Source organism: Lottia gigantea (genome assembly GCF_000327385.1).
Source record: "Lottia gigantea unplaced genomic scaffold LOTGIsca_134, whole genome shotgun sequence".
Classification (NCBI taxonomy): Eukaryota; Metazoa; Mollusca; class Gastropoda; family Lottiidae; genus Lottia; species Lottia gigantea.
Genome location: NW_008707502.1, coordinates 408,494 through 434,039, shown reverse-complemented (window position 1 = coordinate 434,039; position 25,546 = coordinate 408,494). Strand labels below are relative to the sequence as shown.

The 25,546-nt window shown below is 31.9% G+C and overlaps 3 protein-coding genes across 3 annotated transcripts in view; 2 read left to right on the top strand and 1 right to left on the bottom strand.

The window, feature by feature from the left end:
- Positions 1 to 11,611: 11,611 nt before the first annotated feature.
- Positions 11,612 to 13,070, top strand: LOTGIDRAFT_66938 (hypothetical protein; the record flags this gene model as incomplete). The annotated part of the gene is made up of 3 exons (XM_009049361.1): positions 11,612 to 11,722; positions 11,961 to 12,189; positions 12,721 to 13,070. Coding segments are annotated over 3 exons (690 nt in total), but the record flags the coding sequence as incomplete, so codon positions are not given.
- A 4,275-nt stretch (positions 13,071 to 17,345) lies between these two features.
- LOTGIDRAFT_139240 (hypothetical protein) lies at positions 17,346 to 20,357 on the bottom strand (the record flags this gene model as incomplete). Its single annotated transcript, XM_009049360.1, has 5 exons — positions 17,346 to 18,007; positions 18,247 to 18,444; positions 18,929 to 19,061; positions 19,342 to 19,443; positions 20,214 to 20,357. The coding sequence occupies 5 exons, from the start codon at positions 20,355 to 20,357 to the stop codon at positions 17,346 to 17,348; spliced, it is 1,239 nt and encodes a 412-aa protein (XP_009047608.1).
- Positions 20,358 to 20,898: 541 nt separating this feature from the next.
- The window catches only part of LOTGIDRAFT_139195 (hypothetical protein), a gene marked incomplete at both ends in the record, with an annotated part of 5,252 nt that continues 604 nt past the window's right edge, over positions 20,899 to 25,546 (top strand). The window contains 4 exons of the mRNA XM_009049359.1: positions 20,899 to 20,922; positions 23,326 to 23,370; positions 23,643 to 23,693; positions 25,087 to 25,156. Of these exons, the coding sequence (XP_009047607.1) occupies positions 20,899 to 20,922; positions 23,326 to 23,370; positions 23,643 to 23,693; positions 25,087 to 25,156 (190 nt within the window). The remainder of the gene's footprint in view (positions 20,923 to 23,325; positions 23,371 to 23,642; positions 23,694 to 25,086; positions 25,157 to 25,546) is intronic.

The following is a 25,546-nucleotide window of genomic DNA, read 5'->3' as shown; positions in this document are numbered from 1 at the left end:
GGAGATTGTTATACTTGCATTGTACTCAGAAGAATCCAACATATACCTTGTATACCTTGTATCGTGTATCTTCCCTTGTTTTTCTGTATATCAAGTGACTTATATAAACAAAAGCAAGTTTTGTAAAGACGTGACACCAAGATATTGATACTGTATATTGAAGTACCATATATATTATCATTAACTACACTCAGAACAATATTACAAACAACATGACATATCATATGTTATCTTTCTTTCAACAAATTACAGTTGTAGAGTATTATTCAACTTGATACCAGTGGTTAAGTTATCGGGTTGAGGATGTACATGTGATATTCTAACTTTAAAAGGGTTTCAACTAACCGATTTCGTCGAATTTCACCCATGAGGTGAGCTGTAATACAAATTTTAAGTTTTCAAAGTATGAATAAAATAATTTGAATTTCCCTCATCCCAGAAGATTTTTCACACATAAATACCCTTCCCACTCTCCAACATTATATAATAATATTCTACTATTTTGTATTATTTTATATTGTGTCAAGTCTGCATTTTATATACCTTTTATCTTTTCCTTCTTCCTACACATTTTTTTCCAGTCTTTTAAACTTTAGTTAAGTACTCACTGTTTTTTGTATTAAAAGTTGTATCCTTTTTATATGGAGACGGATTCATTTAAGCTGTATTCTCTTTTCCAAATCCAATTTATATACATTTTATGTAATTTATATGTTAATTTTTGCATAAATAAATATTGTTTAAATCATAATTTGAATTATTGAAAAAGGAGGAACAGACTATTATAATTGGATTCTTCAATATATTTTCACTCTGTAGTGCATTATGGAGAGTTTTTTCTTGTTGGTACACATTTCTACAATTACTTTTCTTTTCTAGTTATAATTGAGAAAATCTAGTTGTAATATAATTGATTGAATATGATATTATGTATTGTATAATCATTATACAAGCTATTACCTCATGTCAGTTATCTGACTGTAGATACTAATTGGTATTTGATATCAACGACAATTCATTATTCATTCTGTATTATGATCAATGACTTATTACACTCCAATTGATAGCTATCTTAAACAAATACACAATATAGCAATTATCTGAATCACTCATCGATTGTTTTAGTACGAACACACTCATTTTTGGTGTCGCGGATATAAATTTCTTGAAAATTTTGTTTGAAAGGTATAAGAACTCAAGAACTAACAGTAGTGTGACATTTTCATTCAGAACTGCATATACATAAGAAACCTTAATGTGTCTTTCAAATGACTTCCATGGTCCGTAATACACCTATTATTCAAACCCGTCATACCTATAGATATCCAAATGCTAAATGAAAGACAAGATCTTGACATAAACAACGAATATTGTTGGTAAAGTCTACCAAGATCTCTGGACCACTCATTGATAATAGAAGGCCATTGTTTGCTAATGTCAAAGCGGTACTTATTGAAATCAAGGAACCAACAAGTCTTGTGATCGATATCAAGACATTATTTCACATTTTCGCATTGATTTAATCATTATATAATTATTATAGCATTTCAATATCTTGAGAATCGTCAAATTATATCCACCTACTTTGGAAATTTTAAAGTCCTTTGATACAGCTTATATACGTGCAAAATATAATGTGGGCGTTTAAAACATGGATTACGTTCTCCTATAAGAAAAAAAACATCGTTAAGTGCAGTTCGTAGAATTGTCATCAGACACATTAACCTTTGTCGAGCAGTTATTTATTGCCCAGAGAGAAAAGACATTCATATAAAAGCTACTATTACATTTTCTTAAGAGTGTCGTATACATATTTCAATTTAAGGTAGATTAGTCTTCGTCTATATATCTGTAAAAATTTTCAGAATGTATGTCTACTATTTGTCAAGTCTTCGGATACATCTTGAACCGAGTGCATTGTCCGTTTTCACACCGTTATTATATTTATTTGGTCGAAACCAAAATAGCTGTCATTCTATATTGCTTTTCTTTGGAATTGGAATTGAAATTACACGGTGTAAAATTGCGGTAATTTACGAAAGCATAGGCACCGGAATGTAGGCATACCCCCAGTGAAAGAGTATTGTTTGTGCAGTTAAACAATTTAATAAAAGAAAAGTAGTGATTAATAATATTGATAATCTAAAATGTATAAAAAGAATACTGGTTCCTGCAGAGAGTTTCGCTATCCCACAATTCATCATTGTTTTCAAGAACCGGGTTCTACATTACACGCTTTGATTGGTTAAAAATTACGTCATCTGGACAAGACTGTTATAAACAAAAGAAAAATGAAATTGTAATCTAGAGTTTTATGTTAATTGATTGATTAGAACCCTTGATTTCAGTTAGAGCTGTAAACTGTAAGATTTCAAGGTGCTGGAATCAGATAGAAGAGCGACAAAGAAGGCCAATTCCCTACATATTTCTTAGAAATGGAAAATATGAGAATACCAGACAAGACAATTGATAAATGACTTATTAAATTAGCACCCAGACTTGCTCACTATAACCTAATTTAAAATGTGTCTTATGAAATAAGTTTCGACACCTTCCATAATTTTTAATCATCGAGTCTTATTAGATAATCACTTTGTCAACATCACTTAAAGTACAGCTACACAAAAATAGCATCTAACTTAGGCAAGTGTCATGTGTTATCTTCTGATTCATTATGACATTGTTGATAAAAACTATAAAGAAGTTAGTAATTTCTTGAATAGCTGCAAGACTAGAGGATGCGCAGCCTTCAAATCCATATTAATGAAATGTGGCAACATCGCGTTTGGAAGAGATGCAATATCACTGGAAGTTGTTTTTCACGATAATCTCAAACACTTTTCACCACCTCCTGTATTTGAATAACTAGAATGTCTCAATTATTCAGCTGAAAATAACCAAAAACAATGTTTTCAAAGCTTCATCTGTAGTACAATGAATGCTTTTGAAAACAATATTCAAACAGTATAGACTAATATTAATTAATTATTTCTTTTGACATATCGTGGCGTTAATTGCATATTTTTACTAATTTAAAACCGCCTGTTCTGCAATAGATTGAAATGTCAAATTATGTTCAAATATTCTACGTGTCTGTATTTTTTACCAGTCGATAAAGATAGTAATTACTTTTCTTATGTAAAAAAAAAATTTGTCCTGAAATATTAAAGTATATTTTTGAAACAAATCAATGAATCAACCAACCATTAAATATAATTCTATTCTCTGTTTAACCGAATCTGTACATCTTTGAATTTACATCTGTATTTGACCTTTGGACACCGAACGGTACATCTTAATGTAGGTCATGACAAGGCTACTGTTCGAGAACTTAATATTTCAGAATCGTAATTGTGAGAGGGGTTAAGGGGACAAACCATTCTGGTTTAAAATCTGTGATATACAATACAATATCAGGAAGTTGACTATTTAATATTTAACTTATTTCTAATTTCAGTGGATCTGTCGACATTTCGTGGATTATTTGTAAGAATGCCAATGATGAAGCTATCACCAATGCCACTACTAGAAATAGCCAATGCCACAGTTGAACTCTGTGCCAAGAATTGTACGCAAAATACCAAATTTGACTGCAAATCATTTGATTTTGATAATTCATTTAGAAAGTGTTACTTATATAACCATACACACGAAGAACCCTTTATTATTCTACAAACATCACATTACATAGACCATTATAGAAGTAAGTTTACTGTTATATGTTATTGAGTCGACATTATTCTTAATGTGCTCTTTATATCCATCCACAACCTGTACTAGTTCCACTTAAACGTTTACGATGAAGCCATTTCCAGATTTGTTTCAAAGTTGTTGTCCTACAGCATAAAGAATGTTCACCTGTATTGGAAAGCTATTCGTGCATTCGTGCAATCCCTTCTACATTACACTGGAAAAGATTTTTTTGCGGTAGAGGCAAAGTACGAAAATGGTTTTCTGCACCATGTCCATCCATCTTTATGATATATTCGTAGCTTCTCGTTTCAGCTAGATCAATATGAATCAAAATCTCTTTCAGGTGCTTTTGAGAAATTGTTCAACCGCCTACCCAATCATGTTTTAACAATAAGACACAACAGAAATATACCGCGAGTGAGTCGAGAAGAATGTGCTAGAAGATGTATTTTTGAGATGACTTTTAAATGTCGTGGATTTGATTATGAAATAGAGTTAAGAAATTGTTGGTTGACTGAGCATACAGTACAGGAAACTAATGGCGTACAGATACATCATGGTGCCGATTATTATGAACGTATTCTAGGTAAGTAGAAAACCGGAAGTAGAAACACTTTTCTATATCAATCCACATCATGTGAGCATGAGCACGAGTATGAGCATTGCCTTCCTTGCCATGTATGCCTGTTATCTAGAGGCAGAGGCGTCGGTACCGAAAGGAGAAGACAGCTACCCATTTATGTGGCCGTGTATGATTTAACCAAGCAATGATTGTGAAAATGAGATGTATTAAATGGTAATGGAAAGTCCTGTATGATCTTAATACTTTTTATAAGATGTGTCATAGGTTTATTTAAATTAAGTGGTAACTGGCTATGTTTCTTGTGATAGATTTCATAACAATTTTATTGAAAACGTCCGTCACGTCAAAGTGAGTAACATCACCATTAAAGACCCTTCTGATTATCAAAACCTATTTTGCATCTATTCATAGTCAGATAAAAATTTGACTATAATGATGATGCCTCAAAACCACTATAATATAAATTAAATCACTGAAATGAGTTCAATCTTACGATCCAGAACAAATAAAACATACATAATAAAACTGAATAGATTAATAATTACACGCCTTAGAATGGCATGTGCAAATTATTGGTACTTAAGATTGGAAAGAGTGACAGCCCAGGCTCATAAACCAGAATCTATAAAATGACATGATGTTTTTTATTGGTAAAGTATTTTAGAACTCACTGATGATATCTTCAAGTTCGTATCCACGATTTTCTTAAATTGTAGACAAAGCAGGAGCCAAATTTTCATTCTGAAACCGGATTTGTACAACTGAAATTGATATATATGAATTGATTATGCAAATATTTAGGCGACACCCAGTTGTCGATCCCATCGCTGTTCTTTATCTGTATTAACATATAAAAGCATAGAAAAGTTTATATAAATAATGACCACTAATGTAAGAATAATACTTCATAATTCATAAGAAGTTTACTTTCAAAATCTATCTGATTGCCTCTTCATGTTAAACTCTTAGTTCAGCTAATGACTTATTGACTGGAATAGTTTGTCTACAGTTCGGCAATTCATGTATTGTTACAAACTATTAGAAATGCTATTAATTTATATCGATTAGTTTATGGAGACGATTTCTTCATCTTGATCGTTATAAATGATAGCTGCAAGTTTTTATTAGACTTATTTATATCACTCTTACGTTGTTCTTACGTTTTTATTGGACTATTTTTTATCACAGCTAGGACATAAATTGCGTAATCGACTTGTTAGATTTGATTTTATTGTTTGATGCTCACAGATATTCCAGTATCATTATCAGAATTTTATTTGTTTAGTGAAATTACTCTGCTAAATTTCTCATTTCAACTTTCAACATTTGGATTTTGATTAAAAAAAATGCAAACATTCCTTTAAAGCAACATGGAGTTTAGAATGATAATTGGATGCCAGGAGGTTCGCGTAAGGACGCAAGGCAGACATGCACACTTTTTAATCCTTGCTCAAAAAATCAAGCCAGTCGATTAGAGCGGAAAAGCTATAATGTTGGACATTTAAGATAAAGAAAGGCATTAAAATATTAAGTTTAGTGTCGTCCAAATCATTCTCATTTTACAGTAGGAATCGCCGCGTCTTTCAGTAGAATCAGGTTTCAAATTAATGAATGTATTTCTATTATTGATATAAAAATGTAATGCCAATAACCCGAGGCTATATCTAGTCTAGTGATATGATAGTTATATTTGTTATTGTCACAGTAAATATCTAATAAATTTAAAATACACACATAATAATATTGATATTGATATATAAAAGTTAAACTCTACCACAATCTTTAATGATAGGGAGAACTTAGTTTGATAAAAATTATATAAAATAACATTTTGCTAAAAAAAAAAAATTGTAATTTTGACCCGAATACCTAAGTACATCCCTTTTTGTGCATTGTACAAATACATTATTTTAAATTGTTTTCTTCTTTTGGAAGTACTTGTTGATTGATAAAATAACCTTTTCATTTTATGCGCAGTTGTGATTTTAACTATTTTTCACTAATTGCTAAGGCTCAAATACAGTTGATGAAGCCAAATTGCTTTTTACGCCATAGGTCAGAATATATCGCATGGTCATTTAATATTGCTTCTACATGTCTTAAAAAATTGCATTCAAACGTCAGATACACCCTGGCCTTGGTATTAAAAAGTTGCAATACAGCTTTTCAAATATGAGGGCTTCTCATAGGTCCGCGCTCGCGCCATTCGTTTACAATGATAAACAATAAGACTATTGTAGTAGGTCAAGTAAAGAGATTTCCCCTATCTATTTTTTTTCTATTAGATCGATTTGACTATTTGAATAAAGTGTAGTGTACAGGTGTTGAACAACTTCCACAAAATTCTCACGTGTTGCCCTGAAGCATGGAAATCTTTAACCCCAATGAAAACTTGATTTTTTTTCTTTTTCAGATGGCCCAATATCAAATTTCATCTGTTATGGTTTTGGATCCTTACCACAGTTAGAAGGGTACCAGATTTATGATAAGGTTATGATAGGTGTAACTCTTGAAGCATGTGCTCAGTTATGTCTGTCACAAACATTATTTAAATGTGTTAGTTTTGACTATACGTTTGGTAGTGAAACCTGTCATATGAGTCGATATATTGCAGCCAATGTACATGGTCTGGATACAGACATCATGCCAACCTATAAAGTAATGCATTATGAGAGAAAAGGTAAGATATCCCTCTTAAGTCAAAATGTTACCAGTAAAGATGAAATGATTGCATCATCAATTTAAAAGGATTTTTAAGTATGAATTTGAATCATTCAAAAAATTCAACGTTTTGAAAATTCCATTGATGGAATAGCCAAGGGAATCACCATTTATTATAGCTCGGGATTCTTAGTTTCAGTATTTAATGAATTGGTCAGTACTAGTCACAATTCTGACGACAGAAAACTGCATGCAATTGTCCAGAAGATGAAATGTTCAAACAGCAGTGAAGGATATTGACTGGTAACTGACCAAGGGTTAATTAAGATATCAACACAACCATGAATCATTTATTATCGTCACCGTCTTTATTATACTCTTTGTGCAAACTTTCATACATATTGGACTTGGAGGAATATATTAAGTCAAGTTAAAGCTAAAGAGAATTGACCCTGTTCCTATAAACCAATATAGCTGAATACTCATGACCAATAAATTCCACTTAATGTTTACTAAAGACCGTATTGACCAGAAAAGTCAATTTTCGTTTTGACATTGACATAGTTAAGATTAGGAAATAGAATGAGAACATTTTCAGGTGATCATTTTGAATCGTAAATAAATTCTACATCCAATTTTCTAAAATTACCTCAGAAATCAATCTTCAAGAATTTGATTATTGACCTCACATTATGACCCTAGGTAAAATGGGTCAATGGATTTCGAGTTAAACAGCTAAATCGAGGCATATCTAAGCAAGAATACAGTCAACTCGCATACATGTCAACTCCTCGACAAATTTTTGTTGGTTAACTCTACAAAAATAACATAATGGGGAAAGAGTTTCATATACAATAACTACTTTCATTATAAAAGAGTTCTGGTTATAGATTTTTCGCCTAATAGACAATCACACTTGCAACTGTAAAACATAGATTAGTCTCTTGTGGGTATATCTGTTGTATGGTCATTTCAGCCTTGGCCTTTTCTTCGGTCGAAGTTTTTATTTTATCAAATAAAATAGTATCAAATTAAAAGTATAAGATATAAAAGGTATAAAAATCGTTTTGACAGAATAAAATGGAATCAGGTTAAAGAACGGCAAAATTCTGTTTGCGCTGTTACATGCTCAATAAATGTCCAGTGTAATATTACTGATCTATTCATAGCCATACATTCAATAAGATGACCTCTTCAACTTGTCTCATTATTAACCTCTAGAATCGAACATTAATTGTTCTACGTGAATTCTGACAAGGGCTGTGGCACTCAAGTAATTTACTCTTTCGTATTAATATCAAACAAAATTTAGACCGGTATTACTGTGTTATAAAATGTCTGAAAATTAATTTGATAAAGGAAACATTTTAAAAAAAGTGTTAACTTCCACTCACTATTTATGGACTGATAAAGTTCATAATATGTAAAATCACTTCAGGAATGCCTTGGTGGCAGAAAGCAAACTTTTAAGGAAACTAATTTGTTTTTTTTTTATAACTGGCGGCAAATTCCGAATATTGAATTCCTGTAGTTTAGGCTACCATTCCATTATCATCCATGGTTCAAGTTGGTATTTTCACGATCCTTTGTTAATCCATAAGTTTTAGTTTTCTTAACATTGACTTAAAGTCTCTATATCTGTTGTTTACAATATACTTACAATATCAATGCCAGACAATCCATTAAACCTGATTATACATTTGAACTGAAACCTAGAGATCTTCCAGCTTTATTTTAACTCTATTAATTGACTCATCATTCACCCAGAACTAATTCTAACTTTTATTGAGATGACTGAAGCAATAAGTCCTCATTTAGTCCCAACATAAACCAATTTCTGTCTATTTCTATTGATTCACTTACGCCGTTTCTTCACTTTATTTACAGAAACCCTCGACTTTTTTTAATCAGTGTAACTAAATGGTGATATAAAAACCAAATAAACACGATTGATAGTGTGAACTCTTTAGACTTGATAAGAACGATCGCAGAATTTCAAAGTACGATCGTAACGTTGGCAAGCACAATCGTAAATTTAATTTGATAAGCACGATCACATATCGTTGAGAACACAATGACAGATTTGACCAGTACGTTTGTAGAATTGACAAGTAAGATTACAGGCTTAAAACGTACAAAAAGTTGACAATCACAAGGACAGCCACATACTTGGCTTGAAACTACACACTTGTTTAGTACAAGCACAGACTTGATTATTACAAGCACAGACTTGATTAATGCAACCACAGAATTGACTCGTACAACTGAAGACTTAGTTGGTACAAAGAACCATAGACTTCGGTAAGTACAACTTCAGGCTTGACTTGTTCAACTACAGAAATGATAAGTGCAACCACAGACATGAGTAGTATAACTACAGACTTGACTAGTACAACCACAAACTTGACTTGTACAACCACAGACTTGATTAATACAACTACAGACTTAATTAGTACAGCCATAGATTTCAGAAGTACATCTATATACATTAGTTAGAAGTTCAATCATAGAAGTTCAGTAATACAACCGCAGACTTGATTACAACAACCACAGTTTGATTAATACAACCACACATATGACTAATACAAATACAGACTTGACATGTACAACCGCAGACTTGCGTAGTACAACCACAGACTTGAGTAGTACAACTACAGAAGTATTTTTTAGCTTTTAAGGATGAATAGTTTGCTTTTTCTTTTTCAGATGAATATTTTGCTTTTTCTTTTTCAGATGAATATTTTGCTTTTTCTTTTTCTTTTTCAGATGAATATTTAGAATATTTCTATCCAACACCATATACAGTTGTACTTGGTAATAATGAAAAAACACTGGAGAGGGTAACACCTAACAGGTGTGCCAGGGAGTGCATGGAAGAACGAGACTTTGTTTGTAGATCATTCGATTATCAAGTGAGTAAATACAGTCAACCATGTAATTAAGAGCTTTGACCTTTTCATTTGCACGTTTTCATATCTAATTTAGTTACTTATTATTCCGCAATGATAACTTTTGGTCCAGATGAACACGGAGCATATTCCCTTGAAATTATTATACAAAAATCTGAGCAGTAGACAGTGTTCTACATTGAAATTCTTCCTTCCGTTCAGACTATTGAATGCTATAATGAAATTCCTATTTTGTCTGCAAACTGAAAGTGAAGCAACCATCTTATATTCGTGTGATTGCACATAAATAACCCTAGGCTATACCTGTAGAATGGATGATAAAAAGACAGTTTTTATAACCAGGAAAGTCAATTACATGGCACTGTCAGTTTCAATTAACGGCTGTTGAACCTTTAGATCATTAAGTGGAAAATTATATCTAAATGAAGTGCTGCATTGATTGCTGCCTCACACAACCGGATATCCGATTTCCGCCATCTTTTGGTTGTCAAGGCGATTGTCACATGAGTGTATTGAAATAGATATTAAATCAATAATAAATAGCTGAAGGGGTTAGTAAGATGATATGATACAGGTAATGGTATACAATTGAAACCCTAGTAATTGGGTTGTTATCAACAGTCTAGAAATAACAAATAAATCAGTATTCTAGAAACCTTTTTGAGATACCAGCAAGTTCTTTGTTTGGATAATCTGTAAACCTTAAAATATCCTATACGGACTTGACTCTATGTATTCCTGAACTGGGAGGAAGTTTTGTCTTCACAAATCTTTTCTCTGATCCCCAACCAGGCGACAATCCATCAAAATCACCAGTCGGAGCCTATAGGATCAGGGTTTCTCGGACTAGACGTTATAGTGACATAATATTACCTTACCAATATCACAAATATAAAGATTCTATGTTCAAATACTTCTGTCTCAAAATATTCGATTTTTAATGACGCAAACACAAATAGTTACGATCGAATGCAAATGGAACTAGCATGTCGTTGGAAACCAACCAAACATGTCGTATCTTTATATTGCTACAAGTGTAATCAAATCGTAAAACTATTTTCATGTTGTTCTTGAAAGAAGTTTTTTCTGGTTTACCAATAAAAGCCATGCTAACTTTTTTTTATATTGTATGGTAATAAAAGCTGAAGTTAGGATCTGTAAACGTGACTTTCCATTTCCTACATTCAATTTGTAATTAAACTAATATTAACTTTTATATCTCAACCTTCATGTTTTCATCACAGTTGCAACTTTAATGCTGTTTTTAGGTTATTTCGTGCAATTTGACAAGAATTGATCAGCATGCACTTCAACAAATTTCATAAAGATTGATTTATAGAAAGGTTTTACTCGTATTAAATGAGTTTTAAAGTTTCTAGAATCTTGATTTGTGACTTTTTACAGATTGAAGAAGGAACGTGCTTTTTAAGCACGAAAACCGGAAGTGATGTTGGTGGACTTTATTACCAGGGGTTGGCTCAGGTTCATCATTTTGAAATGAAACCGTTTTTAGGTAATTAGTGTTTTAGGTCGTAGTATTTTAAAAGATGACTTTTATCCCAGTTTTCTATTCCATTCAATATCTTAACCACTATACAAGTTTGTGGAAACAGGCACATTTTAACATTAACTGAATGTTTCTTAATGTCAATTTGAGAAGCTAAATGGAGATTCACCAGGAAGGAATTCTAAATAAGCAGTCTAATTTGTAAATTGATAGACAGCGCTAGGTGAGAAATTACTCCCAAATTTGTGTTTTACAGATTGTGGTGGAATAATTACTGGAGAAACCGGCAACTTTGCTAGTCCCAATTGGCCAAGAAATTATGCTCATAATCTGAATTGTTCGTGGTATTTGAGAGCTCCTAATTATAAGGTTTGTTACTTCTAATTCTTATTAGTTCCCCCATCTTCGTAAACTGTTTAATAGTTTGCATTTGTCAACCATTTTTGACATTATTTATTTTTTGCTCAACTGCATTGTACTGTAAATGGTCATTTTTCAGAATGAATTTCTATTGTTGATTATAACGGGGTTTCTATAATAAAGTTGTATCAACCGCTTAAGCAAATTATTATTATCAATCGCTTAATTTCTGTTTATTTTTTTTCAGGTCATTCATTTTGATTTCAGCCATCTTGACTTAGGACGTCATACCAGTAATACATGTGATGAAGTAAATGACAGATTAGTTGTAATGGAGAAAACACCTCATGGTTTAGTCAGATTCTGTTCTAGTCAGACAATGAATAATTATGTCAGTCAAACTAATAATGTTACCATACAGTTTGTTACTAATATGAATAATGATGCTCTAGGATTTAGAGTATTTTTCAAAGCAGGTATGTCTTTTAATGTGAATAAGTATGTGAATGGTGGATATTCTAGATAACAACCACGTCTGTCGTCTTTTTGTGATCAGGTGGACGGGATCAGGTGGATAGGCGTCTCGACCTCCACCACAAACTATAAATCATTGTATGATTATGATATAACAACTCTTTAAAATATTGTCTAGGAGTAACGTAAACATTTTTGGTGTTTGTCGGTGGAAATCCGCCACGTATTCTCGAAACGATCTTAGCACTAGGATATCATAGAATGATAAAACCTTATGACTAGCGCTTAAATGGTTTCGAAAATACAAATATTCTAGTGCACTTACTATAATCCTGGAAAGATCTATGCCAAAAGGTATGGCTAAGGACCAGCTGGTAGGAAGAATCCTCGTGAACCCAAGTTGTTATCTTTGTAAATGGTTGTCTCTCTGGTGTTGAGAGATAAATAGTTGCTGATGACAAATTGAAAGATTCTTTAAAGCTGAAAATACATTATTACTGTTGCCGAATTACTCTTCAATTCTTATATTTCAGACTGGCCATGTCATGCTATGTTAACTGAAGATAATGGTGAATTCGCTAGTCCTGGATGGCCAGAAAACTATTCCCCAAGACTATCATGTGTTTGGACTATATCAGCACCAGTAGACGCCAAAATATTCCTTCATTTTACCAACATAGAAATAGAAACACAAAGTCTGGGATTATGTGGTGACAATTATGATATATTAGAGATTTTTGATGGTGATTCTTTAGCAGCAGAGAAACTAGGAACATTTTGTGGTCACGAAGAGCCCAAGTCGTTTACTTCGTCTTATAATGTGGTGTTGGTGAGATTTAGAACTGATCAACATGGACAGACTACAGGATTTCATGCTACTTATAAATTTTTATACAAACCTACTACCACCATTCCCCCACCCGTCATACCATCGCAAGATACAGCAAAATATAATAATACCCTTCACAAAGCTTTAACTGCTAAATTCTTTGAACCGGGAAGAATAAGAGAAGAAGTTGGTGGCGATGCTGATGGTCGTAGTTCAGTTTCATATAATGAGCAATCTACTACAGTCTTCAAAACTATGGGTAAGAACTTCTTTGATGGCGTGACATTTGCGAATTTTCTTTCCAAAGATTTGCTTTCCAAAGAATGAACACCTTCTTCTTTAGATAGAATAGGGAGGTTTCACATCCATGCCTAGTCCGAAACATCTGCCTCTATTACAGCCTGTGATAGTTATTTTGAAAGTTATCGGCTGGCCGCAATAGAGGCAGATGTTTCGGTCTCATCATATTTTTAAAGGAAAACTTTTCCATACAATTGTAATTAGTATTGAAACTAGAAAGACTGAAACAGTTTTCTATCGATACTTTGACCACCTTAATCTGTGTAACTTTAGATTAGTTCATATTTTCTGTAGGTAAAGATGGTGGTGGGATAATTGGTCAGGAAACCAGAAGAAAAACAGTGTTTTTACATATAAAAACTATTTTAGCTTTATTTATACCATTATTAATATTATTGATAATAACAATAACAGCACTGGCATTAATATGTAGATATTACAGGTAAGATCTGGCTCATTCTCAATACTATAGAAAATTTTATAGACATTTTCAAACTAACCATGTGCAAATGTTTTGCAGTTTAGTGATTCCTATTGAATTCTGAATGTAGGCGATGCGGGATATAACATTCTGCCTTTCACCAATTGTTATCCAACAAAAATAGAAAATATAACTATAAAATGCACAATCAATCAAGCGGAAATCGTTTTCAAAAGTTTGGATATTTCTTAACGTTAGCAAAAGATTCAACTCAACCAACATTAGTCACCAATGGTAAAAATTAGAATAGTAACTTGAAGCTTCTTAAACATTTGTTATAATGATTGCACCTCGCTCCTTTTTTGGAAATCAATGGAATACAATCAGTAAAAATGTCACCACATCCGTTTCTCGTCCAGATTTTGACACTTTGAAATGTGCCCCAGCTGATGCTATAATAATCTCGTTTCTACATTATTTCTACTGGAAATTTAATAGTCTATAATTTGTTGTCTATTTTAGATCCTGTATAATCTATTACACCTCTACTTATTTGCTCATTTGATGTCAATTATAAACTTGTATTTCCCTCTAAACACAATCTCTACATTAAACTGTCTCAATGTTGCAAATTAAACATGTTATTTTCTTCTCCTTCAAATGACTACAGATTATTGAAGATAAATGTTGTACAAGTTGTATTCTTAGAAACATGTTATATTAGCACAACCTATTACTATCATCATTAAATACTTCATAGAACTTTAATTATACCGACTTGAGCATATTGACATAACCATTACTTTTAAAGGTGTAAACCGGCATATAGCCAGACTTGATTGTTCGGAGGGGCAAATAATAGTGTATGGTGTTTAGTTGCTGTAATGGACTTGGTTGCTTGTAAAAAAAATTTCAGGCGGGAAATCCATTTTTCCAGGGAAGAGGCGTATTTAAATAACACATTTGCATTACCACAGCATGTCTGTGAGGCTAACATTAAATTTACAGATGTCTTTCGAAAATAAAACCAAAACCTCAACTTCGACATGACTATATATCAATATGAAAACATCAATATTCATTGCGTACATACGAGTGTTCTTTGACGAAACATTTTCAGTTTTTTACCATAGAACTCAATCACTTTTCCTGTTGAAGTAGATTGTTGCAATGTTGACCCTTTTTAACCTCTGTTGACTTGAATTGATTCTCTTGATAGCCTATATTTAATGTAATTTTCTTTCTATATACGTGTAAAAACGTGTAAGAAAGCAATACCTATTAATTTCTGTCCATTTCAGGAGAAGGTTACCTAAAAGAAGAAATGTACCAAATTATACATTTACAGAAGAAAATTTATCGTTATATGAAAAAGATAAGTACGTATGCACTGTTTATTGTATTGAAAATAGTGCTAACATAAGTTTTGTGTGTTAACGTATGCTTTGAAAACATACATTGTATGTTATAATCTTTAATGATATATTCATTTTTTTTCAATTGTCAGTGTTGAAAATCGAACAAATGAAGAAGAAACTTGTCGGATAGAATGGTGAGTAATTGTTATGTAAATAATGCCATGTGTATACACGCTACAGTTTTTATCTGGTTTTTTATCCCGGAAGTCATTAAGGTGTTTTAAACAGTTCTGACAACGAACAAATCATTATTATGCGCGAGATTATTGGATCATTCAAAACACAACACAATGCTACGGCCATACTTCTTTAAATAATGACACAATTAAAGGTGGCTTTCTATAGGCTGGGCTCTAAAAAATTGTTTTCCATCCAATGCTTCAGTCCGAACAGAGGCAGAGATGAAGGGCGTAGAACTCGATTTCGTTTTCAGACAGGCTTCAGCAAAAATCTTTTATTTCCAGCACCTCAAATCCAGATATTGCCTTTTCCAATCCAATGTATGAACGTAGATATCCAAAAGAAGAAACAAAGGCAGACGAGGAATTGGAAAAATTAGAAGTGGAAGATATTCCGTGCTGAACTGTTGTTTTTATTCCATGGTTATTTGCAGTCAATTCGTCCATTCATTGTTAAAGAGACGAGATCGGTGTGCACTTTCTATTTGTTGTTGATGGTTTTTGAACAGGAATGCTGTCTTTGATGAATAACGTTTACGCCCAACCAAGATAACATGCCAAAGTATTGAAAAACGTGTTTAGATCTACTTGTGGATTTGAAATTGATCACAGAATACAATTTTTCTATATAAGTGGATTGAGTGACCGCAGTACATTGACGTTTCTGTCGAGAATTTAAAAGTAACATCAGTTTGGTCTTGATAGTATGGAACCGCTATGAGTATGGACACGATATGGAGATCATCAAATATTCGTTAATTAACATAGTAAACACTTTAAATTTCTCTTTCTTTGAGTGATATAGTGAATCTTTTCTTCATTTTCCCGGAAAACGATGTTGACACAAGCCATTTAAAGTGTTCTTTTTAGTTGACATAAGTCTCTAGTTGTCTACCAATGTTTGCTTCCATTGGCGAAAAGACGTTCATTCTATAGATATTCAATGGCGACCTGAATTCATTATCAAATCGAACAAGCAAAGGTTACCACTAAGCATATAAAATGGCCATTAGGAAATGAAAATTTTAATCTATTGATGAGTAAATAGTTTGGAGGGTAAATTTCTATGACTATAACTCTTCATGTAAATCAATCGACATTCAAAATGGCGCCCAATCGATTATCAAATATCGTGATTTCTCGTAAACGTGAGGAACTGTGCTCTCCATGTATGAAAATCAATTTGTGTATAGATTTAAAGAAGGTAATTGGTTTCACCAAGATAATCTTATACGTTTGTTAGTATGTAGTCTATTGTTAGGCAGGATTTATGATCACATATTATAAAATAATACATCTTGTACATAAAATAATATATCTTGTACCAAAGATCGATACTTATTTTCAATTTTATATATTGAACTGCTCTTTCTTTCTAGTTACACATCAGTCTATCATTATTCTTACTGAAATTTAATATTTTCTTCAAAGAGTTTGTAAAAATTATCAATCAAAATGAATTATTTGTATTGTTCTCTGTATTTTATTAGAACAAGTATGATCAAGTTATTTCATTCGCACCATGCGGATGGTAAGAGCAAGAAAATGTGACTGTGGAACATTCTCCAACTAAATATAATTAAAGTACAAAAACTGTGCTGTTTCTTTAATATCGTTCTCGATAAACATTCAATGTAAGCCGACATTTTTGTCCACCGTTTTCAATTCGTTGATTTTTTTGAGTAATACTTCACTAAATCTAACGACATTTATAGTTTGTTCACCATTTAAATTGACTTTATGTTTCGTAATACATTGCAGCTTGGTTTATTTGACACCATTTTCACGCTAGCGATTACAGCCAATCATTATAGCCCCGATTACACACGCAGCAAAATTGTTGTTTTTCTGCTTGGCTGTATACACTAGTGTACAATCTAATCAAATTGGCTATTGCAGGCAAGGTATTAGATATAGTTCGTAATGACTTGACATTGTGAAGATAATTCCATAATTGACAAGGAATGTCTAGATCGGTATTTTGAACAGAATTTGAATTGCAAGAATAGTATCATTTATAATATTTATTTGCATAAACTTTCAAATCCGATAAAGTTTCTAAATGTACATCATATGTAAAGTCATTATTAGGTGCCCTGAGAAAGAAATCATGCACTGCATCAGTAACATGTTTATGCTGTACATCAATTCCTGCTTTACGTAATCGTTCTACATACATTAAAGCATCATCTCGGGTTAAATCATGTTGACAAGTTAACACAAAGGCTGGCGGAAGTCGAGACAGATCTTTAGCCATTAAGGGAAATGCATAGGGATTTATTATCAACGTTTCTAATCTTTTTGCTAGTGTTGTATTTAGAACATCATCAATTTTTGGTGGAGTTCTTCTAAACTGAGGAGGAAGCAGACTTTGATCCACAAATTTGGTAAATTTAGATTTTTTTAAAGCTGGTGTGAGATGATTATTTGATAAACACACAGCGATATTTTCATCAGTTGCCACTTCACCAAGATAAGGTAAAATAAATTTGATCATAACTGAACTAGGAAATAACGTTATCTCATTATGGGTATAGCTGGGTAGTTTAAAATCCCAAGCTTGGAGTACGGAATATATTATTATCTGGAACCGCAATTTAGGAAGTCTAGATTCCTTCTCGTCTGAAAGTCTGAGAGCTACTGCTGCTGCTAGGTTCCCTCCTGCACTGTCACCTAAAATAATAAAGATTCAATAAAAGTATTTATTGTGTATTGATGTATTGGTGTCTGAATATGATTTGAAATGGAGCTTGAATTGAAAATATCATCTAAATTGTTTGTGTCAAATCTCTGCTACTCTTCGCATAATGGATCAAACAAATAAAAAACAAAAAGGAAAAAAAGAGACAGGGACACAATGAAGCCCACTATACTAGCACCATCATAATTAACACAACACAAAGATATCTTACCAGCTACACCCACATTGTCACTATCAACGCCAAATTTGTGTCCATTTTGTAAAACATGAACTGTTGCAGTAACACAATCATCGAACGCTGCCGGAAATGGGTGCTCTGGACTTAATCTATAGCTGAAAGAAGTAATAATATAAGGGCTATACGTGTTTAACACATTAATCTGGCTCTTGCGGTACAAATTGTTCGTGACTTAGAGTGAAAGACATACTATACTGACTTGGGTGTACATAAAGTTGGGAGTACAAACTTAGATATTGCACGACCTCAGCCCACTTGGAAACATTAGGCCTACTACATCTATGTGAACCATTTTATCAGAGTTAATTGAATGAACTTTTCTTCTTCGACTTGAGACTATAGCTGTGGAAATAAAGATTACTGGTACTCACTCTACAGATACCACAACAATATTCAACGTCCTAGCAAGATCAGCTATACCTCCTGCATAAGCAGCTACAAGAGAACATATATTCAATCATAGAAAAAAATATTAAAGGGCTATCAAAGAGTATTTTCTGTTTGTCCAATATACATGTAGATCAAATTAGTATACAAATTAGTGTCAACTTGCAAAAGGCCATTAGAACTGGCAGCTGATTTACAGCAATATCAAATGCATCAAAAGGATCAATTTATCTGCATATAAAATCTTTTCAAGATTAAATAGTTTGACAATGAGATTTTGTACCTGACGATAAAAACATCCAGCCTCCACCATGAAAATAAACTATAGCCGGTGATTTACTGGATACTGTATTTGGTGTGAAGATCATCACTGGTATACCACTGAACGTTGTATTCGTCACCTTGTTAGTAAAGGGAGATAATCAACAAATTTGAGAATACACTTCCAATTCCATGGCTATCGGAATTACTAGAATTCCACAGATTTGACAATGATAGCTCAGCAAATATACTCTATATGTATGTATTTATAGCCATAATGTTCAACAGATTAAATAGCCGGATATCTGCATTCCACGGCAATATCGAACTTTCCATTTTGAGTATGAGAAATTAAACATCAGCAATCCTTAATTAATATACTTTCAAACAGAATTTCAATCAAGGACTATAAATACTTACAGTGATATTTTCATCATTTAAAGGAGATACCATTGTATAATGTTGGTATCGTCTTGCCAACTCTATACCAGAACCAAACCCCAGTTTTACACCCATTGATATCTATATTAGAACAAACATTTTCAGTATTTTTATCGCATAAATTGTGTCTTTTTAAGGAATGAATGTCGATCTTTATATCGTTATGGGGAAATAACGGCAAGGCAAAATGTCCTGGCGAATGTCACAAAATTAAAATTTATTCCTTATATTTACATTGGCTTGTCAATCATAACGTTGCAGCGTTTATTGGGTCACAATGTTATCAAGATATAGATTTCAGCGTTTATTGGGTCATTATGATATCAGGTATGGTTGGGTATATTGAAGAACAATCATTAGTTCTGTCAATATTTACAGAAATATCATCGACAAAAAGCCCTTTCCTATTTCAGTTTGAACGCATGAATATCTTAATGAAAATGCTTTCCCTTTTTTGGGTGAATCGGGGGGCAAGAAATCTTCATCCTTTAGTCATAAACCTTCTAATCAAGCAGATTTGAAAATTCTGGAGATAAAATGGTTTTATTCGATCATGGCAAAATAAAAGTATTGACAATAATTCCACGTTCCTACTCATATTTTGAAAGATTCGTAGTTCTCTTAACATGTCTTCAATAATCATTGTCCATTAATTCATGCATGGATAATATAAGAATAGCCTGTAGCTATAGACGTGCTTCCGACACAGATATCACTGACTTGCACAATAAAAAACAAAAAAACATTCAGCGCGATACCCGAGTTAGGTAAGGAGAAACAATCGAACGCCTACTTTCTATTTTTACTATATGACCTACTTAAGGGTGCAGAGAAGTATAGAAGATGCTTACCAGTAAACTTGAGATTTTGTGTTTTGCATAGAATAATTGGATTCTAGACTTTTGTCTCAATCCATCTGGTAATGGTGTATATAAATAATACCCCATAACGGCACATATTACAGGAATGAACAACACTCGCGCTAAGGTTCCCATTGTACACAACTTTAAAGTAATTTAGAATGGGTGTATTCGATGTTCTTGTTAAGGTGTGAACACAGAGTAAAATTAAAGGAATATTACTTCTTAGAATGGACATTTTAATCTCAGACTTTGTCAATAAGGGAATATATATCCATCAGGTGGGCGTAAAATCTAGAATACATAGCCATATCTCCATTTAACTTAGTTTAATGGTTTATTACTTGGTTTTATAGATTTTTTGTTATAGAAGGATTTTGTCGTATAGTTTTGACACCAGATATGTCCACTAATGAACAAATACTCATTTTGTTTAACAATTTCATCCTAAAAGGTAGTACACATTTGTAAGCATTTGTAAGGGAAACATTTGTAAGCATGCATTGAATTTCTTCTAATACCAACCGTGTCGGTGACAATATCCTATACCGTCTCTCGATAAAATGTAAAATATAAAAAGTAGACCTATTCAACATTACAGGGACAAACGCGACAAACTCTCGTACACAATATTCTGATTAGGTAAGTTAGTAGGACCTTTAATGACGAGTCTCTACATATGTATTTTTTTTACTTTACAGTCTATGTCTAGTATATATTTTTTCAACAAGAAGGGAGATAATATACGCATTTCCCATAATCGTAGACAAAGAATGTTAGGATTGTATTATTTAATGGAATAAAACTACAGAAAGAAATAGAATACTATTTGATAGTCCAGTATACCATAAACAATACCAGTACGATGTTATATTTCAATTTTAAACCAATATTACCTGAAAAATATATTAAAAGATATAGCAGATCACGCCCAGATAAATTCACTTCGACATGCAGTTGGTGGAGTTAGTTAAATCATTATGAAAATCTGTTGAAGATTTGGGGGGAACACATTTCTTGGGACCCGAATATCACCGATCCGAATTTTAATACAAATGGTAAGACAAAACGCATAGCTCGAAAATAGAGGCTTACAGGTTGGTGGTTCCAGGGACTACAGTAAAAAACGTATTAAGTGACCACGCAGGGAAAAATTCAAAAACGGTCTCTTACTGGAGGTGGTCTCTTATGAGAGAATTGAGTCGGCTGAAACAATTTCATTCATTTCTTTTATTTCATTCTATGTATTAGAAATATACAAAATAACAATATAACATTATAGATAATATTTACATTTTTTTAATTAGGAAATCTTGTATAGAAATTTGTCGATTACTTCTATTAATTTTTTTATTAACTGTCATATCTTTTAAATCCATAATTGTATGCAGCATAAAAATTATCAACAACTACCTGCTATATCAGCTTCTGCTGGAAGCGGACGTAAACTTGTCAGCTTGAAGCGTCCGTGAAAGGGACATAACTAGTGCACAAACTTGGGCAATTTAGCCGGTGACCAGTGCGTTGGACTTTCTTTGTGTTAGATATTGATATTCCGAAAATGCAATGAAAAAATGCAAGTATATAATGTATCTACACGAAACCCTAACGTAAGACATCCACTATCCAATATCTTCCTGGTACATCGTTCAAAAATACTTTTTACATTGAGTTTGAAACTATGGACATGACAAAACCAGTATGGTATCATGTGGTGTTATTTTATATTTTATTGGAAACAGATAGTTTAAGACCTAATACATGTATATATTTTCTTTGTGTTTGAATCATGACCATAGATTTTCTATTTAAAACTCTATGATCATAACTCAATAATAATACAAAACCTTGAAAACTATATTTTCATTTTCATTTTGTGAATCATGTAGGTTTGTTGACTAATTTTTACCGAACGACAATAATCAATACAGATGTAAAGATGAAAATAATTCAACTGAAGGGTTATCTAAGAGACCTTTGAGCGAATTATCTTTAGAATCCTTTTGGAATTTTAAGTCACAACTCAGGATGTTAACTCATGTCTATCATTATCAGACTTGTCTTAATTGAGATGAGATTCGGCGAGTATAACAATGCTCAAGTTTACACACAAATATTATGGTTATAGTGGAAAAACCGATAATCAGTACATAATGACAATATGACAGAAAACTGGGAATATAAATCATCAATCAAAACACAAGGTATTAGATTATACTGGATGTTAAATTCGTCTCAGATCTTTGTGCAAAGAAATTATTGAACAATAGCGCCAATACAACAATTGGTCACAATTATTTTTAGCGATCTACTGGCGTTTAGTAGCGACACAATTGGGAAAAGACCAATTTGTAATTGTTATTGTGGTCTGGTGTTATGATGATTACGAATGTACAAAATATGTTATATTTTCTAGTATTAGTTTAAATAAGAATACTTACAATATATGTTATATTTTCTAGTATGAGTTGAAATAAGAATACTTACAATCTATGTTATATTTTCTAGTATTAGTTTAAATAAGAATACTTACAATATATGTTATATTTTCTAGTATGAGTTGAAATAAGAATACTTACAATCTATGTTATATTTTCTAGTATAGTTTAAATAAGAATACTTACAATATATGTTATATTTTCTAGTATGAGTTGAAATAAGAATACTTACAATCTATGTTATATTTTCTAGTATTAGTTTAAATAAGAATACTTACAATATATGTTATATTTTCTAGTATTAGTTTAAATAAGAATACTTACAATATATGTTATATTTTCTAGTATGAGTTGAAATAAGAATACTTACAATCTATGTTATATTTTCTAGTATGAGTTGAAATAAGAATACTTACAATCTATGTTATATTTTCTAGTATGAGTTGAAATAAGAATACTTACAATCTATGTTATATTTTCTAGAATGAGTTGAAATGGAAATACTTACAATCTATGTTATATTTTCTAGTATAGTTGAAATAAGAATACTTACAATATATGTTATATTTTTTAGTATAGTTGAAATAAGAATACTTACAATCTATGTTATATTTTCTAGTATGAGTTGAAATAAGAATACTTACAATATATGTTATATTTTCTAGTATGAGTTGAAATGGAAATACTTACAATATATGTTATATTTTCTAGTATAGTTGAAATAAAGAATACTTACAATATATGTTATATTTTCTAGTATAGTTGAAATAAGAATACTTACAATATATGTTATATTTTCTAGTATAGTTGAAATAAGAATACTTACAATATATGTTATATTTTCTAGTATAGTTGAAATAAGAATACTTACAATATATGTTATATTTTCTAGTATAGTTGAAATAAGAATACTTACAATATATGTTATATTTTCTAGTATAGTTGAAATAAGAATACTTACAATATATGTTATATTTTCTAGTATGAGTTGAAATGGAAATACTTACAATATATGTTATATTTTCTAGTATTAGTTGAAATAAGAATACTTACAATATATGTTATATTTTCTAGTATTAGTTGAAATAAGATGTTGAAATTGTTCAGATTTACTACCTATAACATAACTCTCTCCACAATCATTAATAATGTATTGATAACATTGAATGGCCTTGTTCATAGATCTGCAAATACATAAAGCACATTATTAAAAGTAAGCGAACTGACCACCACCAACGTAAAAGCAACCATCCTAACGGTGAAATAATGAATAATTCATAAGACAAATTTCAACATAAGAAGCCGTATAGATAAAACATGTGATAGAAAAGCATTGGTGCCCATTGAATATTCAAACACTTGTTTATTGAATTTTATTCAAATTGGAAATGGTTCTCTCTTTAATATATCAGTGGAAATAACACTGATATCTAGATGCACTGTGTTAACGAAGCGCTTTGTGAAGGTTAAGAAAAAACTTTCATGATGATATAAAGGGTTTCTTCACAATGATGGTACAAGATTTTAGAATGAGCTCGTTCGAGTGTTCGACCTGACGACCAACCCTAACGTCCATTTGGGATGATGAAATACATATTTCAAGTCATGACATTGCTTCGTGTAGGTTTGAACAACACAAAATGATGGAGATAAATCTCTCTTTATTCTTTGACATTTTAATGAATAAGCCATATTGGAAAAATACATGATGCCATATAAAACAGTAGATCAAGGACAGAGACTAGAGTTGACAACCCATCATTGTGAATTATGTAAGGTAATTCGACTCTGGAGACAAAGAAACCTTTTAATCCATCAGGTTTACAGCATAAAAATAATACGCCCTCGGTTATGAATTATATACGCAAAGTTAACATTACTTACTCACAAAGAGCTAACTTTGCCTCCCCTGTGGCATTATTGAAATCATCAATAAATTGTTTACAATAAGTTAATTCTGCTGACATCAGTTCCAATGTTTTAGGACAAGCACTCCACGTAACCTGAATCCCTGAATGAAGATAAAATTTACAGAATCAAAGCATAAGATAGTCTTAATTAGGTACATGTTCTTTTTACCACACGTCCTGATGAAAGTACAAAAGGTCCACTGAAGTGAGCTGCAAGACATGCAACATAAAATGATTTAGTATCGAATACATTGAAATCGTCAATTGTTTTATATTTTAATGAAGTCAAAAGATTGAAAACAACCAGGACATATCTGAATTTACAAAAGACGCTATATTAAGTTTTCTCATCCAAGTCTTGGTACAAAGCACTTGTTTGCATATGAATTCTGTTTTGTTTTTATACGCGCAAATATTCTCCTATACATAAATGTTCAATGCTGTTACTTATAACAGATGTCAAAGGTAGAAAATAATATACTATATAATAATTGGGGGACTTTGCTTTCAGCAAAGTCCCAGTTTGTAATCGAAATGTCAATTCTTTTTTTTTTTTTTTTTTTTTTTTTTTTTTTTTTTTCGTTTCGTCCACACCTTCCTGAGCTTAGACTGCAGTAGTTGCAGGTACGTTTCAAATTTCATAGACCTTCTATATAGGAGACGATGTGCATAAATATAAATTAGAACATTTTTGCAAAACCGGAAGTGCCACAGTTCAACATGTGCAAAAAGTCGAAAATCGGCTCTAGAAGGCGTATTTTTGCATCAATTTTCTTCGGGTTTTCATTTTTACAATCTACCTGTAATTTCTGACCTGATAGCACTTGAAAAATTACGAAAATCGAAAATTCGTCGCTCACTTTTTTCGATCAAATTTTTCGATTTTTTTGCAACTTTTTTGCTTTTGCATCGATTGATCTGAAATTTAATATGCAAAGGGACATCACCAAAGCAAATAATATGTAGTTGTCAAATA